This window comes from Pseudophryne corroboree, chromosome 11 (genome assembly GCF_028390025.1).
Source record: "Pseudophryne corroboree isolate aPseCor3 chromosome 11, aPseCor3.hap2, whole genome shotgun sequence".
Classification (NCBI taxonomy): Eukaryota; Metazoa; Chordata; class Amphibia; order Anura; family Myobatrachidae; genus Pseudophryne; species Pseudophryne corroboree.
In genome coordinates this window covers 324,095,964-324,115,013 of record NC_086454.1, presented here as the reverse complement: position 1 = coordinate 324,115,013, position 19,050 = coordinate 324,095,964, and the positions used below count along the sequence as shown (strand labels likewise).

The 19,050-nt window shown below is 46.9% G+C and overlaps 1 protein-coding gene across 2 annotated transcripts in view; it reads left to right on the top strand.

Annotated features, from left to right (window-relative positions):
* Positions 1–19,050, top strand: part of LOC134969625 (hepatocyte nuclear factor 4-beta-like) — a 188,726-nt gene that overhangs the window by 148,014 nt on the left and 21,662 nt on the right. For both annotated transcript variants that reach the window (XM_063945694.1, XM_063945695.1), the window contains exons 4-7: positions 3,979–4,085; positions 6,942–7,097; positions 12,198–12,285; positions 17,138–17,290. In XM_063945694.1, the coding sequence (XP_063801764.1) occupies positions 3,979–4,085; positions 6,942–7,097; positions 12,198–12,285; positions 17,138–17,290 (504 nt within the window). The remainder of the gene's footprint in view (positions 1–3,978; positions 4,086–6,941; positions 7,098–12,197; positions 12,286–17,137; positions 17,291–19,050) is intronic.

The window sequence follows — 19,050 nt, the reverse complement described above, 5'->3', positions numbered from 1 at the left end:
CCTGTATGACATTGCTGCAGCACCTCACACGCTCTGCAATGCGATGGTACACTTACTACTGTCCTATATGACATTGCTGCAGCACCTCACACGCTCTGCAATGCGATGGTACCATTACTACTGTCCTATCTTACATTGCTGCAGCACCTCACACGCTCTGCAATGCGATGGTAACATTACTACTGTCCCCTGTGGCTTTGCCGCAACACCTCAACGCTCTGCAATGCGATGCTGCAGTTATTACTGTACTCTGTGGCATTGCTGCAGCACCTCACGCGCTCTGCAATGTGACGCGGACATTACTACCATCTTCTGAGTCATTGCTGCAGCACCTGTCGGACTCTGCAATGGGATGCTGCAGTTATTACTGTACTCTGTGACATTGCTGCAGCACCTCGCGCGCTCTGCAATGTGACGCGGACATTACTACCATCTTCTGAGTCATTGCTGCAGCACCTGTCGGACTCTGCAATGTGATGCTGCAATTCTCTTGATTCATACCAGACCCCGCCTCTTCACCACACCTATATTCTGCATTACCAATAAAACTCCAAGCCAGTCGCATAGTGATGGATGCGCTGCACCCTCCTCCCCTTCCCACAGACAGAGACTCTCTGCACCACTTTACAGCATGACGCCAGGCTGGGCAGATACTGTATTAGATGGTTCATACAAAAGGCCGATACATATTTGTGCCCAGTGGATCATGTGCAGCAATAATCACACTGCGAGGACTCCACATATGGCCCCAGTGAGGGCTCCCCTTGGCACAGGCATTAGGATGAGATTAGCGGGTAAGCGGATCCTGCAGGGAAATGTCTGCAGTGTATATTGCACCATGTTACAGCTGGGAGCAGTACAGCTCTGCTATCTACATGGAAGATTGGAACAGGGCCTGTTCCCCGTTTTACTGCGGCAATAAGTGTCTCTTCTCTCTTGTCGCAGTTAAACATTATCTATGTGCTTCAAAGAATATGATCGGATAAAAATAGACTTCAATAGCCGTACTTATTAAGAGCCTCTTAAACACACAGATTAACGCTAATCCTAGTTACACAGAAGTGAAACGTGGCCATTTATGTAGAGAATGTCAAGATAAAACCTCCGATTACCCAACTAATCAGCGCCCAGAGGAATAAAGTGCCAGCCTGTGCCAGGAGGTGAGCGGGTGTGTGGGTGACTCCACTTATGGAATAATGGATCTTTACATCTTCATGTGTCTTTAATGTTTAATACAGTACGTGCCTGCTTACAACTATTACTAAATAAATTATCTCCCTACTCTGTGCTCTTCAGACAGATATTTATATAACCAGGGTGAGTTGTACTCTTAGGGGTTTATTTAGAGATACAGTCAGGTCCATAAATATTGGGACATCGACACAATTCTCATATTTTGGGCTCTATACACCACCACAATGGATTTGAAATGAAACAAACAAGATGTGCTTTATTGCAGACTTTCCACTTTAATTTGAGGGTATTTACATCCAAATCAGGTGAACGGTGTAGGAATTACAACGGTTTCTATATGTGCCTCCCACTTTTTAAGGGACCAAAAGTAATGGGACAAACTAAACAATCCTAAATCAAACTTTCACTTTTTAATACTTTATTGCAAATCCTTTGCAGTCAATTACAGCCTGAAGTCTGGAACGCATAGACACCACCAGACGCTGGGTTTCATCCCTGGTGATGCTCTGCCAGGCCTCTACTGCAAATGTCTTCAGTTCCTGCTTGTTCTTGGGGCATTTTCCCTTCAGTTTTGTCTTTATCAAGTGAAATGCATGCTCAATCGGATTCAGGTCAGGTGATTGACTTGGCCATTGCATAACATTCCACTTATTTGCCTTGAAAAAGTCTTTGGTTGCTTTCGCAGTATGCTTTGGGTCATTGTCCATCTGCACAGTGAAGCACAGTCCAATGAGTTCTGATGAATTTGACTGAATATGAGCAGATAATATTGCTGGAACACTTTAGAATTTATCCTGCTGCTTTTGTCAGCAGTCACATTATCAATAAATACAAGGGAACCAGTTCCATTGGCAGCCATACATGCCCACGCCATGACACTACCACCACCATGCTTCACTGATGAGGTGGTATGTTTTGGATCATGAGCAGTTCCTTTCCTTCTCCATACTCTTCTCTTCCCATCACTCTGGTACAAGTTGATCTTTGTCTCATCTATCCATAGGATGTTGTTCTAGAACTGTAAAGGCTTTTTTAGATGTTGTTTGGCAAACTCTAATCAGGACTTCCTGTTTTTCTGGCTCACCAATGGTTTACATCTTGTGGTGAACCCTCTATATTCGCTATTGTGAAGTCTTCTCTTGATTGTTGAATTTGACACATATACACCTACCTCCTGGAGAGTGTTCTTGATCCGGTCAACTGTTGTGAAGGAGTTTTTCTTCACCAGGGAAATAATTCTTCTGTCCTCCACCACAATTGTTTTCCGTGGTTTTCCGGGTCTTTTGGTGTTGCTGAGCTCTCCTGTGCATTCTTTCTTTTTAAGAATGTCTCAAACAGTTGATTTGGCCACACCTAATGGTTTTGCTATCTCTCTGATGGGATTGTTTTGATTTTTCAGCCTAATGATGGCTTGCTTCACTGATAGTGGCAGCTCTTTGGATCTCATATTGAGAGTCGACAGCAACAGATTCCAAATGCAAATGTCACACCTGGAATCTACTCCAGACCTTTTACCTGCTTAATTGATGATGAAATAGTGAGGGAATAGCCCACTCCTGTCCATGAAATAGCTTTTGAGTCAATTGTTCCATTACTTTTGGTCCCTTAAAAAGTGGGAGGCACATATAGAAACCGTTCACCTGATTTGGATGTAAATACCCTCAAATGAAAGCGGAAAGTCTGCAGTTAAAGCACATCTGTTTCATTTCAAATCCATTGTGGTGGTGTATAGAGCCCAAAATATGAGAATTGTGTTGATGTCCCAATATTTATGGACCTGACTGTATATGCAGCAAGATCTGTTCATCTCTTCACATGCTGGGGTACACCAAGCACAGGGCAAGGCCACCCAGCATGTGTGTGTGCTGCCTCACGATGCGCGGACGCATCAAATTAAGGTTGCCCCCTGTCAGCGCAGCCTGACATTTTTTAAATCAGAGCGGCTGCGTGTGACGTCACACAGCCACCCCGAAAATACTCCTGGCATGCCCCATATTTGGTCCGACACACCCACAAAAAGCAGCATCACTGCCCACCCAACGGCCGCCGCTGTCAATCATCTTGCGTCCGCATCCGCCGCAAGGTGTAGGGTCGCACACTTGCACTGCGGCCGGTGTCCATGCGAAAGGCCAACTGGATGTGGCCGCTGCGTGTGAATGCGCGGCTGCGTCCAGGTCTAAAAGACCCCCTAAGATAAGACACCATTAATCCTGAACTCACTGAATCTAGTTGTAACAGGAGAGAAGCCATAGCCCAAGGTTCTGAAAAATAATCATCTTTTTGCCTGATTGTATAAAGACGTGGCTGAAATAGCAGGAGAAAGACAGAAATGTAAAGCATTGTATTTAACAGTACATTGTAAAAGCTGCATGAGGTTATAGATGTAAATTAGTCATCTGAATGTGGGAATCCCCAATTTAAAGGACTGGTTAAGGATTTTTTGTTTATGCTACACATTGACCCAGCTACTCCAATATAGGTTACTGTGATGCTGAAGTAATTAGTCTGCATGAATTTTGAAGCCCAAAACTGTCTGTTGTAATATTTTTGCAGCCACTTCTGAGTAAATGAGCTATGCGTTCAGCCTAGCAGGCGGCTTTATGACCCAGCAGGTGCCAACTGCTTCTGATAATTAGGAAGGTACAACCTTTTGGTACAGCGAAACGCGTTGTTGGTGTTTGTGATTACTATTGTATGTTCCATGTGTGAAGTCGGGGCTCAGGCAGGTGTAGGTACCCCGGTGGAGACAAGGTGTCACAGATACTATCGTCACTGTTGTTGCAGCTGTGCAGAATGAGAGGGACAGGATCAGCATGCGGAGAAGCAGCTATGAAGACAATGGTTCGTTATCTATCAGTGTCCTGACACAAGCAGAAGCCATGACACAGCAGGTAGGTGACCTGACCTCACCCCCCATGGATACTATGACTTTAATGGTCTCTATAGGCACTTCCCAAAACACATTAGCAATAAAGGTAATAATTTAGGCTACACACCCTGCAAAGCCCTGTATTAGTGGTACCCAGTGCTATGAGTGACATCTCTATGGGAGACTGTAGAGCCGGCTCTGGGTGGTGTCAGAACGCGTGGCGAGGGCTAAGTGCACAGAGCAGCGCATGTTTTATTGCGAGAAGTGATTAGTGACACCGGCAATGCGCTGTGTGACACAGGTGGCAGGTTATGAGCAACTGCATAGCACCACCTGCTGGCTACAAGGTGAATAATGCCACGCATATAGGCCCTCATTCCGAGTTGATCGCTCACAAGGCGAATTTAGCAGAGTTGCTCAGGCTAAGCCTACGCCTACTGGGAGTGTATCTTAGCTTCTTAAAATTGCGACCGATGTATTCGCAATATTGCGATTACAAACTACTTAGCAGTTTCAGAGTAGCTTCAGACTTACTCGGCATCTGCGATCAGTTCAGTGCTTGTCGTTCCTGGTTTGACGTCATAAACACACCCTGCGTTCGCCCAGACACTCCCCCGTTTCTACGGCCACTCCTGCGTTTTTTCCGGAAACGGTAGCGTTTTTATCCACACGCCCCGAAAACGCTGTGTTTCCGCCCAGTAACACCCATTTCCTGTCAATCACACTACGATCGCCGGAGCGAGGAAAAAGCCGTGAGTAAAAATACTATCTTCATTGTAAAATTACTTGGCGCAGTCGCAGTGCGATTATTGCGCATGCGTACTAAGCGGAATTTCACTGCGAGGCGATGAAAATTACCGAGCGAACGACTCGGAATGAGGGCCATAATCCAGCGTTACTGATGTCATATTCAGGCAGAGATACTATAGTTATATACTCACTTGTTTAGTTCTGATGGAATATACATTTTCTTGTTGTATTTTCTAATGCTAAGGGCTATCATTAACATTTTATATTATGTGAAGAATCACATACCAAAAAAAAGCCCCTTTTAGCTCTTCATGCAATGATGAGCCTCAGAAAGGGTGACACAGTTTGTGATGTTCGGAGGACATAGTGCATCTTGGACTCAGGACTTATTTGCATTGATTTACTAGGAGGAAGCCTTTAATAATAATGTGTCAGTGCAAAATATACCTTTAGTGTCCAGTACTACTTCTACTGATGGTGATTCTCACAGTACTGCAACATCGCCACCTAGGGGACATAACCAGGAAATGCAGGACGCATATCAGTTTTGCAGTGGGCTATTCTATGTATGGATCCTTTATCACCACACAGTAGATGCATATGTGACAAATAAGCACATACACACAGTAAGACCAGACACTAGAAATCAATAAAAGGTCTCTGGCCCGAAAACTGTCAGCAATTGGAGCAATAAACCTCCCTTTGCTTTGCAGAGTCTACAATATAGTTTAGTTCAGAAATTCATGAAACATCTTCAGAAATGTTTGCAGTGTCCCCAGATTCAGCGTATTCTCCCTAAATGAAGGCTGAGGCCCAGTAACAACAGCATTGTAAAGGGCAACATACACTAGAACGCTATCTCTAGAGGCTGAAGTCTGAGGTGATTTCCCTTGAGGTCTCCCGGGAGCTTCCCGGAACTGGTTCCATACGATTTGGTACATTTTACATGCGATATATCGGATGCGATCCCAGCCATGCCTGCGGGAACCGACATATCACGAGTGCAGCACTAGCGATCTAGGGGAGCCGATCCGACCCTCACGGGAACGCGCATCGGATCGGATACTCAGCCAAAATGCCTGATTTCAACCAATATATCGTCCCGAATTGGGCTGAAATTGGGCATTATCGTTCTAGTGTATGGGGCCCTTAAGGTCGGCTGCAGTCTAGGGGGAATGTCCCTGTGGACCCTGGCACATTGCTACAGGATCTCACACTCAATGAGAAGTCAGTTGGAATAGCTGGGCCCATACCAGTCTGCACCCACATATATGCCACAGTAATGGCTTGCTTGGATGCAGGTGATGCCATTTTAATGCTCATCTACACTAACCAGTGGGAGAGCTTGCAGCAAGATATAACTTTCCGTATAACAACATGTCTGCAGCGGCACTGCCAGTGGTCTTACCGTGACATTACTGAGCCCCTGTGGTTATACCTGATATGGAGGTGCTCCAGCCAACACCCCACCTCCTACATGTTCCAAATACATCAGGGCTGGAACCAGTTCTGATTGGAGGGTTCCAGAGCAGCCAATCAGAATTGGTTATATGGCACAGCAGAGAATTGGTCAGTGCAGTAGAATACTGGTGTAAGCGGGATACAGGGGTAAGTGACCCACTAGGCAGGTGTCTGTATTTCGCACAGGGCTACCAGGTTTGTGGCTTTATCGGTCAGCTATGATGTCAGCCATCGTTCAGGACAGCACTTCCCAAACTTTTTTGAATCACAGCGTCCTACAGTATCAGCATTTTGTCACTGCACTCATAGGCCAAAAGTGTTTCAGTAAACATTATTAAATAAGTTGTGCTCATCTGTCATCCTTGGGTTCAGTTATGCAGGGGTGGACAGGGATGTGCTTCTGTTTGTCCACATATGGGGTGCACTGGTATTGCCTATCACATGGACCATAAATTATTTGATTTGCTCATAGACCACCAACTTGTGGCATCCATGCAAGAGACTGGTGGTCTCCCAGGGTAACACGGCACCCAGTTTGGGAAACACTGTTCCAGGTGAATCTTTAAGGACTCTCTACCTATCTATATATCTATATATCTATATCTATATATATCAATATTTCCCCTGATCATTACACAGTGTATATTCCTCCTTCTTTTTCCCCCAGTTCTCATCACTCAGCCCGGCTCACACCCTTGACATCTCACTGAAAAAAATAGCAACCATAAGTGACGTCTGCGAGTCCATGAAGCAGCAGCTCCTCCTACTGGTAGAGTGGGCAAAGTACATCCCAGCCTTCTGCGAGCTGCCTCTGGATGACCAGGTAACATTGCCCCTGAATGTGACAGGACGGACATCTCTGCCTCTTATTATTAATATCCAGTGTTACCTGATGGTGTAATAACATGTAGGCTGGAATTAGTTAGCTGTATCAGTATAACTGGTCGTGTCACCGAATGAGATCACAGGTTAAAAGGATTTTTTTTTTCAAATCCTTATTAGGATATTACAACAAACGATTCCCCCCCCCCCCCCCCCCGAAAATTAATAATAATAATAATAATAATAATTAAAAAAAAACCAATCTCCTATATAATAGCCCTGTGATTCTGTGCCTGGGTCTCTAACGCTGAGCGTGGCTGGGAGCTCTCATTGGGTTAGTGGCAGGTCTATCACACCCAGCCCACAGCTGATTGGGCGAGAAATGCCCTCCCACACAGGTTACATCCAATGGGAGGCTCTGCCCTTTGTCTGCTGTGTTTTCACAGAGCAGGATTAGCAATGGGACTGATGGAGCTGCAGCTCCAGCCCCACACCCCAAAATAGGCCCACTGCATCTGCAGCAACACACCCTCCAACAATATTTACACATAAACATTGCTGCAAATGTGAGAAGGGGGCGTGGCCACGCCCCTTTTCATATACTTTCAATGGAAGCTTGGAGAGTCAAAAATCAGTACAGACCATAAAAAAAGGGACTGTACCTGCCACAGAGGTGCAGCTGGAGGCTATGCCACTGCATCCACAGCAAGTCTCTGCCCTGTAGATAGGGAAAACGCCCCCTGTAGAACTGCCGCTTACACACGTAACGCTCCCTGTACCAGTGCCGCTTCCACATGTAACGCCCCCTGTACCAGTGACGCTTACACACGTAACGCCCTCTGTACCAGTGACGCTTAGACACGTAACGCTCCCTGTAGCAGTGACGCTTAGACACGTAACGCTCCCTGTACCAGTGACGCTTACACACGTAACGCCCTCTGTACCAGTGACGCTTAGACACGTAACGCCCCCTGTACCAGTGACGCTTACATACGTAACGCCCCCTGTACCAGTGCCGCTTACACACGTAACGCCCCCTGTACCAGTGACGCTTACACACGTAACGCCCTCTGTACCAGTGACGCTTAGACATGTAACGCTCTCTGTAGCAGTGACGCTTAGACACGTAACGCTCCCTGTACCAGTGACGCTTACACACGTAACGCCCTCTGTACCAGTGACGCTTAGATACGTAACGCCCCCTGTAGCAGTGACGCTTACACACGTAACGACCCCCTGTACCAGTGCCGCTTATACACGTAACGCCCCCTGTACCAGTGACGCTTACACACATTATGCAGCAGTCACACATACACACACACACACACACAACAGACACATATATATATATATATGTGTAAAAGCAGGGATTAATATTGCGCCACTTGTGATATAAGACAGATATGTTGTACAAACGGCAACCTAAAAAACACTCCCCTCTACTGCTAATGGGGCGTCTGCTGAATCCCTCAAAACATACAGGGTGGTAAGTCCCTGAAACAATGTGGAAGGAAGGGGGGATGAGGGATATATAGCGACTATAGTGTTAATAAAATGTAAAATTGCCAATTCTAAAAAGACTATTTATTGACATAAAAATTACACGTAAAAGAAGCACATATAAAAAATTGGACAATAACACATACAGGGCTGGACTAAAAACACTTAAATTAAATCTTAAAAACTACAATAAAAGCAAGTAAAATGGATTATCCTCATCTTAGGTGAGGTAGGTATAGATTTTCTCCAACGTGTTTCGTCTCAAAAGACTTCTTCAAGGGGTCACGTAAGATAAGGATAATCCATTTTACTTGCTTTTATTGTAGTTTTTAAGATTTAATTTAAGTGTTTTTAGTCCAGCTGTGTATGTGTTATTGTCCAATTTTTTATATGTGCTTCTTTTACGTGCAATTTTTATGTCAATAAATAGTCTTTTTAGAATTGGCAATTTTACATTTTATTAACACTATAGTCGCTATATATCCCTCATCCCCCCTTCCTTCCATATATATATATATATATATATATATATATATATACACAAACACACACACACACATACACATACATAATGGGGGTAATTACAAGTTGATCGCAGCAGGAATTTAGTTAGCAGTTGGGCAAAACCATGTGCACTGCAGGGGAGGCAGATATAACATGTGCAGAGAGAGATAGATTTGGGTGGGTTATTTTATTTCTGTGCAGGGTAAATACTGGCTGCTTTATTTTTACACTGTAGATTGCAGATTGAACACACCCCACCCAAATCTAACTCTCTCTGCACATGTTATATCTGTCTCCCCTGCAGTGCACATGGGCCCTCATTCCGAGTTGTTCGCTCGCAAGCTGCTTTTAGCAGCATTGCACACGCTAAGCCGCCGCCTACTGGGAGTGAATCTTAGCTTAGCAAAATTGCGAACGAAAGATTCTCAAAATTGCAAATAGAAATTTCTTAGTAGTTTCTGAGTAGCTCGACACTTACTCTGCCACTGCGATCAGTTCAGTCAGTTTCGTTCCTGGTTTGACGTCACAAACACACCCAGCGTTCGCCCAGCCACTTATGCGTTTTTCCCAGAAACGGCAGCGCTTTTTCACACACACCCATAAAACAGCCAGTTTCCGCCCAGAAACACCCACTTCCTGTCAATCACATTACGATCACCAGAACGAAGAAAAAACCTTGTAATGCCGTGAGTAAAATACCAAACTTCTTAGCAAATTTACTTGGCGCAGTCGCAGTGCGAACATTGCGCATGCGCAATTAGCGGAAAATCGCTGCGATGCGAAGAAAATTACCGAGCGAACAACTCGGAATGACCACCATGGTTTTGCCCAATTGCTAACTAAATTCCTGCTGCGATCAACTTGGAATTACCCCCATTGTACATACATTACACACATACACAGTCACACATATATACAGTATACACAGACACTGTATATACACACACACACACATTCACTTTCTTTCCAGACACTTATCTAATGAAGTCTGGCTGGCCGAAGCTGTAGCAGCTCATCCTCCTGCTGCAGCATGGTCCCGTGTAGCTCCACCCCTTACTCCCATCTAGCTCTGCCCAGTTTGGCTCCCTCCCGCCACTGAATGTCACACAGGGGAGGGGAGGAGGGAGAGGAGGTTTTGTGCTGCCGGCGCCGCTGCATGTGTGACAGCAGCCGGCAGCAGCAGGGATAGCAGCAGCAGCTCAGCACAGGGATGCAGAGCAAGGAGAACGCCTCTCCTTCCTGGTGCCTCCCTGCACTGCATCCCTTTGCTGAGCAGCTAGCGCCGGCCTGTGTGTAGTGTCACTGACACTGCACAGCACTCTCACCTTTTACATTGATTCAGCCAGTCACACAGTTCTGCCAGCCAGTCACTATTGTTAGCACCAGTGTCCCAACGCGCCGCATTACAGGGAAGTAGACACACTAAATAAACTACAGCTCCCAGCAGCCCTTATCGCCGAAGCATTCCGGCCCTTAGGGCTGCTGGGAGCTGTAGTTTATTGCGTACATCTTCTTCCCTGTAATGCGGCGCGTTGGGACACCGGCGCAAACAATAGTGACTGGCTGCTGTGCGAGTCTCCGGGAGAGCCACTGCCAAAGGGAGGACAGCAGCTTAGCTGCTGACAGGAGGAGAAGCAGGATAAGCATTACCCGCCCCTCCCTGACTCACAGTACCTCCGGGCCCCATCCGCGGCACCCCCACACACATCCTCCAGCACCCGCGGTAGCTCCGGACCACCTCCCCCACCCGCAGCGACCCCGCACCACCCGATGCAACCCCGCAACTGCTCCTGCCCCACCCGCAGTGGCTCCGAACCACTACCCGCGGCACCAGCGCACCCTCCCCCACCTGTGGCACCACCGCACCAGCCCCTCCCCCACCTGCGGCACCACCACAACCGCCCCTCCCGCGGCAACCCAGGATCTCATACGCATCTTCCCCGCAACCCCTACTCCCCCAACCAAAGCACCTACTAGGTGATTCACCAGGCCCTGCGTGCGCTGTTCATGCTGTTGCAAGGGGCTTCCACCCCTTAACCATTGCACGCCCTTTGCCCGTGCAATATTTAACCACTCACACAATTATGATTGGATGTAATACTCCATATAATAAAAATATTGCACGCCACAAGGGTGTGCAAGGGTTAAGGGGGCGTAGCTCCTTACTACGGTGTGAAGAGCGCCCGTAGGGTGCGATGAATCACCTAGTATATATATATATATATATACATACACACACAAACAAAAAACCAATTGCGCTTAGTGTGTAGCCTTATAACATGCTTCAATTCAATTTCATTTTCATGTATATTCAATGAATATTCCTCCAGTGTGGGTTTTTACATACTATGTCACCTGTAAGTATACACTCACGCCAGAAATACACCTGAAAAAAATGGCCAATGCTCTAATTAGATATGATACCAAACACTTTTATTAAAATACTACATGATAAAACTTCATACGTTCACATGAACATAATAAAGAATATATTGAGAAACAGCCAAGGAACATATATTTAGAGATCACGGGTGGCACTCCTGGACCAAAATCATTGATTACAAACAGCAGTTTTGTTGAAAGTCAACGTTTCAGGGATTCTCACCCTTTTATCAAGACTTTTGGCTGAGAATCCCTGAAACGTTGCCATCCGTAATCTCTACATTGTTTCAGTGTGGAGGGGCACCCGGACAAGTTTCCAATTGAAGGGGAGTGGCAGTCATCTTTTCAGCATTATATATATATATATATATATATATATATATATATATATATATATATAGTGTGTGTTCTTCACAGGCTCCTACATGTCTTGATGGATCTGGACCAAACTTTGTACACATACCCTCCATTATCCAACTAAGATACTGGTATGGTTTAAACTGAAAAAATCCACCCCTTTTCGGGGGATTATATATTTAATGCATGCCCTGTGATTGGCCAGATCCTCAACTTGGCGTTCCTATCCGAATCATCTCTCCCATGTATGATATTAGACTTTGGCTTGTGCCGGATTCCAGCGGGGAGGAATATAAACACATTGAGATGCAGGGCCTGCATAGGAGTGCTGACAATATATAAACTTGTGTTTCCTCAGGTGGTATTGCTGCGGGCACATGCCGGTGCCCATCTCCTTCTGGGTGTTGCCAAACGCTCCCTTCCTTACAAAGACTTCCTGCTCTTAGGTGAGACACAAGACAAGGCCGTTACACATTAGATGGTGTAGGTGCTGGGTCTGACTGTCATCAGTGACAACTGTTACAGAGAATAGGTTCATGTGATGCTGAAACACTGCCAAAGCCACAGGGAGAGTACTGCTTATACTCCTACTAGCTCTGCAGTGCCACTAGTACTGTACACTGTGTATTGCTGTGCCCCTAGTACTGCACACTGTGTATTGCTGTGCCCCTAGTACTGCACACTGTATATTGCTGTGCCCCTAGTACTGCACACTGTGTATTGCTGTGCCTCTAGCACTGCACACTGTGTATTGCTGTGCCTCTAGCACTGCACACTGTATATTGCTGTGCCCCTAGTACTGTACACTGTGCATTGCTGTGCCACTAGTACTGTACACTATGTATTGCTGTGCCACTAGCACTGTACACTGTGTATTGCTGTGCCGCTAGTACTGTACACTATGTATTGCTGTGCCACTAGCACTGTACACTGTGTATTGCTGTGCCACTAGTACTGTACACTATGTATTGTTGTGCCGCTAGTACTGCACACTGTGTATTGCTGTGCCCCTAGTACTGTACACTATGTATTGCTGTGCCACTAGCACTGTACACTGTGTATTGTTGTGCCGCTAGTACTGTACACTGTGTATTGCTGTGCCACTAGTACTGTACACTATGTATTGTTGTGCCGCTAGTACTGTACACTGTGTATTGCTGTGCCACTAGTACTGCACAGAATATTGCTGTGCCCCTAGTACTGTACACTGTGTATTGCTGTGCCACTAGCACTGTACACTGTGTATTGTTGTGCCGCTAGTACTGTACACTGTGTATTGCTGTGCCACTAGTACTGTACACTGTGTATTGCTGTGCCACTAGTACTGCACAGAATATTGCTGTGCCCCTAGTACTGTACACTATGTATTGCTGTGCCACTAGTACTGTACACTGTGTATTGCTGTGCCACTAGCACTGCACACTATGTATTGCTGTGCCACTAGCACTGTACACTGTGTATTGTTGTGCCGCTAGTACTGTACACTGTGTATTGCTGTGCCACTAGTACTGCACAGAATATTGCTGTGCCCCTAGTACTGTACACTATGTATTGCTGTGCCACTAGTACTGTACACTGTGTATTGCTGTGCCACTAGTACTGTACACTATGTATTGCTGTGCCACTAGCACTGTACACTGTGTATTGTTGTGCCGCTAGTACTGTACACTGTGTATTGCTGTGCCACTAGTACTGCACAGAATATTGCTGTGCCCCTAGTACTGTACACTGTGTATTGCTGTGCCGCTAGTACTGCACACTGTGTATTGCTGTGCCAGTAGCGCTGCACACTATGTATTGCTGTGCCGCTAGTACTGTACACTGTGTATTGCTGTGCCACTAGTACTGCACAGTATATTGCTGTGCCCCTAGTACTGTACACTGTGTATTGCTGTGCCACTAGCACTGCACACTATATATTGCTGTGCCACTAGCACTGCACACTGTGTTCTGCTGTGCCTCTAGCACTGCACACTATGTATTGCTGTGCCGCTAGTACTGCACACTATGTATTGCTGTGCCGCTAGTACTGCACACTATGTATTGCTGTGCCACTAGTACTGCACACTATGTATTGCTGTGCCACTAGTACTGCACACTGTGTATTGCTGTGCCTCTAGCACTGCACACTGTGTATTGCTGTGCCTCTAGCACTGCACACTGTGTATTGCTGTGCCACTAGCACTGTACACTATGTATTGCTGTGCCACTAGTACTGCACACTGTGTATTGCTGTGCCTCTAGCACTGCACACTGTGTATTGCTGTGCCTCTAGCACTGCACACTGTGTATTGCTGTGCCACTAGTACTGTACACTGTGTATTGCTGTGCCACTAGCACTGCACACTGTATATTGCTGTGCCACTAGTACTGTACATTATATATTGCTGTGCCTCTAGCACTGCACACTGTGTATTGCTGTGCCTCTAGCACTGCACACTGTGTATTGCTGTGCCACTAGTACTGTACACTGTGTATTGCTGTGCCACTAGTACTGCACACTGTGTATTGCTGTGCCACTAGCACTGTACACTATGTATTGCTGTGCCACTAGTACTGCACACTGTGTATTGCTGTGCCTCTAGCACTGCACACTGTGTATTGCTGTGCCTCTAGCACTGCACACTGTGTATTGCTGTGCCACTAGTACTGTACACTGTGTATTGCTGTGCCCCTAGTACTGTACACTATGTATTGCTGTGCCACTAGCACTGTACACTGTGTATTGCTGTGCCACTAGTACTGTACACTGTGTATTGCTGTGCCACTAGTACTGTACACTGTGCATTGCTGTGCCACTAGTACTGCACAGTATATTGCTGTGCCCCTAGTACTGTACACTGTGTATTGCTGTGCCACTAGTACTGTACACTGTGTATTGCTGTGCCACTAGTACTGTACACTGTGTATTGCTGTGCCACTAGTACTGTACACTGTGTATTGCTGTGCCACTAGTACTGTACACTATGTATTGCTGTGCCTCTAGCACTGCACACTATGTATTGCTGTGCCACTAGTACTGCACACTGTGTATTGCTGTGCCTCTAGCACTGCACACTGTGTATTGCTGTGCCTCTAGCACTGCACACTATGTATTGCTGTGCCACTAGTACTGCACACTGTGTATTGCTGTGCCACTAGTACTGCACACTGTGTATTGCTGTGCCACTAGTACTGCACACTATGTATTGCTGTGCCACTAGCGCTGCACACTATGTATTGCTGTGCCCCTAGTACTGTACACTATGTATTGCTGTGCCGCTAGTACTGCACACTATGTATTGCTGTGCCACTAGTACTGCACACTGTGTATTGCTGTGCCTCTAGCACTGCACACTATGTATTGCTGTGCCACTAGTACTGCACACTGTGTATTGCTGTGCCGCTAGTACTGCACAATATGTATTGCTGTGCCGCTAGTACTGCACACTATGTATTGCTGTGCCACTAGTACTGCACACTGTGTATTGCTGTGCCTCTAGCACTGCACACTGTGTATTGCTGTGCCTCTAGCACTGCACACTGTGTATTGCTGTGCCACTAGCACTGCACACTGTATTGCTGTGCCACTAGCACTGCACACTGTATTGCTGTGCCACTAGCACTGCACACTGTATATTGCTGTGCCACTAGTACTGCACACTGTGTATTGCTGTGCCGCTAGTACTGCACACTGTATATTGCTGTGCCACTAGTACTGCACACTGTGTATTGCTGTGCCCCTAGTACTGTACACTATGTATTGCTGTGCCACTAGCACTGTACACTATGTATTGCTGTGCCACTAGCACTGTACACTATGTATTGTTGTGCCGCTAGTACTGTACACTATGTATTGCTGTGCCGCTAGTACTGTACACTATGTATTGCTGTGCCACTAGTACTGTACACTGTGTATTGTTGTGCCACTAGTACTGTACACTGTGCATTGCTGTGCCACTAGTACTGCACAGTATATTGCTGTGCCCCTAGTACTGTACACTGTGTATTGCTGTGCCACTAGTACTGTACACTGTGTATTGCTGTGCCACTAGTACTGTACACTGTGTATTGCTGTGCCACTAGCACTGTACACTGTGTATTGCTGTGCCACTAGTACTGCACACTATGTATTGCTGTGCCACTAGTACTGTACACTGTGTATTGCTGTGCTCCTAGTACTGTACACTATGTATTGCTGTGCCGCTAGTACTGTACACTATGTATTGCTGTGCCACTAGTACTGTACACTATGTATTGTTGTGCCACTAGCACTGTACACTGTGTATTGCTGTGCCACTAGTACTGTACACTGTGTATTGCTGTGCCACTAGTACTGTACACTGTGCATTGCTGTGCCACTAGTACTGCACAGTATATTGCTGTGCCCCTAGTACTGTACACTGTGTATTGCTGTGCCACTAGTACTGTACACTGTGTATTGCTGTGCCACTAGTACTGTACACTGTGTATTGCTGTGCCACTAGCACTGTACACTGTGTATTGCTGTGCCACTAGTACTGTACACTATGTATTGCTGTGCCCCTAGTACTGCACACTATATATTGCTGTGCCACTAGTACTGTACACTGTGTTCTGCTGTGCCACTAGCACTGTACATTATATATTGCTGTGCCACTAGTACTGTACACTGTGTATTGCTGTGCCACTAGTACTGTACACTGTGTATTGCTGTGCCACTAGCACTGTACACTGTGTATTGCTGTGCCCCTAGTACTGCACACTGTGTATTGCTGTGCCACTAGTACTGTACACTATGTATTGCTGCGCCCCTAGTACTGTACACTATGTATTGCTGTGCCACTAGTACTATACACTATGTATTGCTGTGTGTACGCTAACTACTGTATTAAATAGTTGTTACACAATCGCTACAGTGATTATAATGGTGTCAGCATTTCACCAGTGTGTCCGAAACAGATTATTCTGGCAACCATTGCTCTATGGGGGAAGCAAATGTTTCATGCACAGCTGCCTTCCTGTGTGCAGAGAGATGGTGGATACCTCTCAGAGCCACCTATGGTTGATTACTTAGGACAATCGCTAACAAGATAAGAGATGCAAACTAAACTTATAGCAAAAAGCAAAGTTATTTTTCATTCACCGGGCCTGTACCATTTCATGTGCACACATATTGCAATGACAGAGAACTGAGCAATGGTTGTTTGTGCAGCAGATGCAGTTTACTGTTCTCATTGTTTTATCTCTGTATTGCGTCTAATGGTTACTTAGTAGATGTGCCCTGCCCTGACACAGTGATAGGAACCCAGCAATTTATGAGTTTACCTTTTCCTACAGGTAATGACTTCATCATTCCCATGCAATGTCCTGATCTGGATATTGCACGGGTAGCTGTGCGGATTCTGGACGAGTTGGTTAAACCTCTTCGAGAAATCCAGATAGATGAGAATGAGTACGCCTGCCTGAAAGCCATTATATTTTTTGACCCTGGTAAGTAATATGAAAAAAACAAAGCTAAAGTAATAGGCAACTAGTGTTCCCGACAGGATTCCAAGTGTGCAGGACGGAGGGGCACTATGTGCGCGTGCAGAAGTTGTGCTTGCAAAAAGGAGGCGTGGCATCACTATTGGGGACGGGCATGCCCGCTCTACATCACTGATGGGGGCGTGGCCAGTGGTTGGGGCTGTGTTACCGGCGGTCAGCATCCCGACCTCAGAATGCCGGCAGGAGGGGGGGGGCGCAACGATGCCCCTTGCGGGCTCGGTGGCAAGCTATGCTCGCCACGGATTCTATTCTCACTCTATGGATGGCATGGAGACCCACAAGTGGGAATAGTCCCTTTTAGTCGGCATGCCGACTGTCATGAGTTTCACGGTTCAGGATGCAGGCGGAGGTATTGTGACCGGTGGTCCTCCGGTCACATAACTACACCCTGCGTCCAGCACCTTCCTTCCCGCAAGCGCTCCCTTTCATGTGAATAGATGCCGTAGGCACAACTATTCACGTGGGGGCGGTACGGCAGGCAGCCGCTAAAGGGGCAGGGTTCATTTTTCAATTAAAAAATCGGACCGGTCACAACACCCTGCTGAAACAGCCTAGTGTGAATACTAGGCAACTGCGTCCTACTGGCAAATATGCCTGGTGAGATTTAGAAATGAATAAGGGGTTATGTATAGTAGCCAATGATAACTGATAGATGAGAGAAGATCCACCACTCTAAGTGTAATGGTCATACACACTAGATGACGTCGCTCCATGCCGACAGCGACGATTGTTGCCGACCCGCAGGTCCGCACATCAATCGTCACTGGCGCATACACACTGGCCGAGAATACGAGCGGCGTCGCTCAGGAAGGGGGGAAATGAGCGGCGTCGCTCAGGAAGGGGAAAAATGAGCGGCGTCGCTCAGGAAGGGGGAAAATGAGCGGCGTCGCTCAGGAAGGGGGAAAATGAGCGATGTCGCTCAGGAAGGGGGAAAATGAGCGGCGTCGCTCAGGAAGGGGGAAAATGAGCGGCGTCGCTCAGGAAGGGGGAAAATGAGCGGCGTCGCTCAGTAAGGGGGAAAATGAGCGATGTCGCTCAGGAAGGGGGAAAATGAGCGGCGTCGCTCAGGAAGGGGGAAAATGAGCGGCGTCGCTCAGGAAGGGGGAAAATGAGCGATGTCGCTCAGGAAGGGGGAAAATGAGCGATGTCGCTCAGGAAGGGGGAAAATGAGCGGCGTCGCTCAGGAAGGGGGAAAATGAGCGATGTCGCTCAGGAAGGGGGAAAATGAGCGGCATCGCTCAGGAAGGGGGAAAATGAGCGGCGGCGCTCAGGAAGGGGGAAAATGAGCGGCGTCGCTCAGGAAGGGGGAAAATGAGCGGCGTCGCTCAGGAAGGGGGAAAATGAGCGATGTCGCTCAGGAAGGGGGAAAATGAGCGATGTCGCTCAGGAAGGGGGAAAATGAGCGATGTCGCTCAGGAAGGGGGAAAATGAGCGGCGTCGCTCAGGAAGGGGGAAAATGAGCGATGTCGCTCAGGAAGGGGGAAAATGAGCGATGTCGCTCAGGAAGGGGGAAAATGAGCGATGTCGCTCAGGAAGGGGGAAAATGAGCGGCGTCGCTCAGGAAGGGGGAAAATGAGCGGCGTCGCTCAGGAAGGGGGAAAATGAGCGGCGTCGCTCAGGAAGGGGGAAAATAAGCGACGTCGCTCATTCTCTCGGCAAGTATGTATGGGTTTTTAGACCTCCCTCCTAGGGGATCTCTGTGCCTG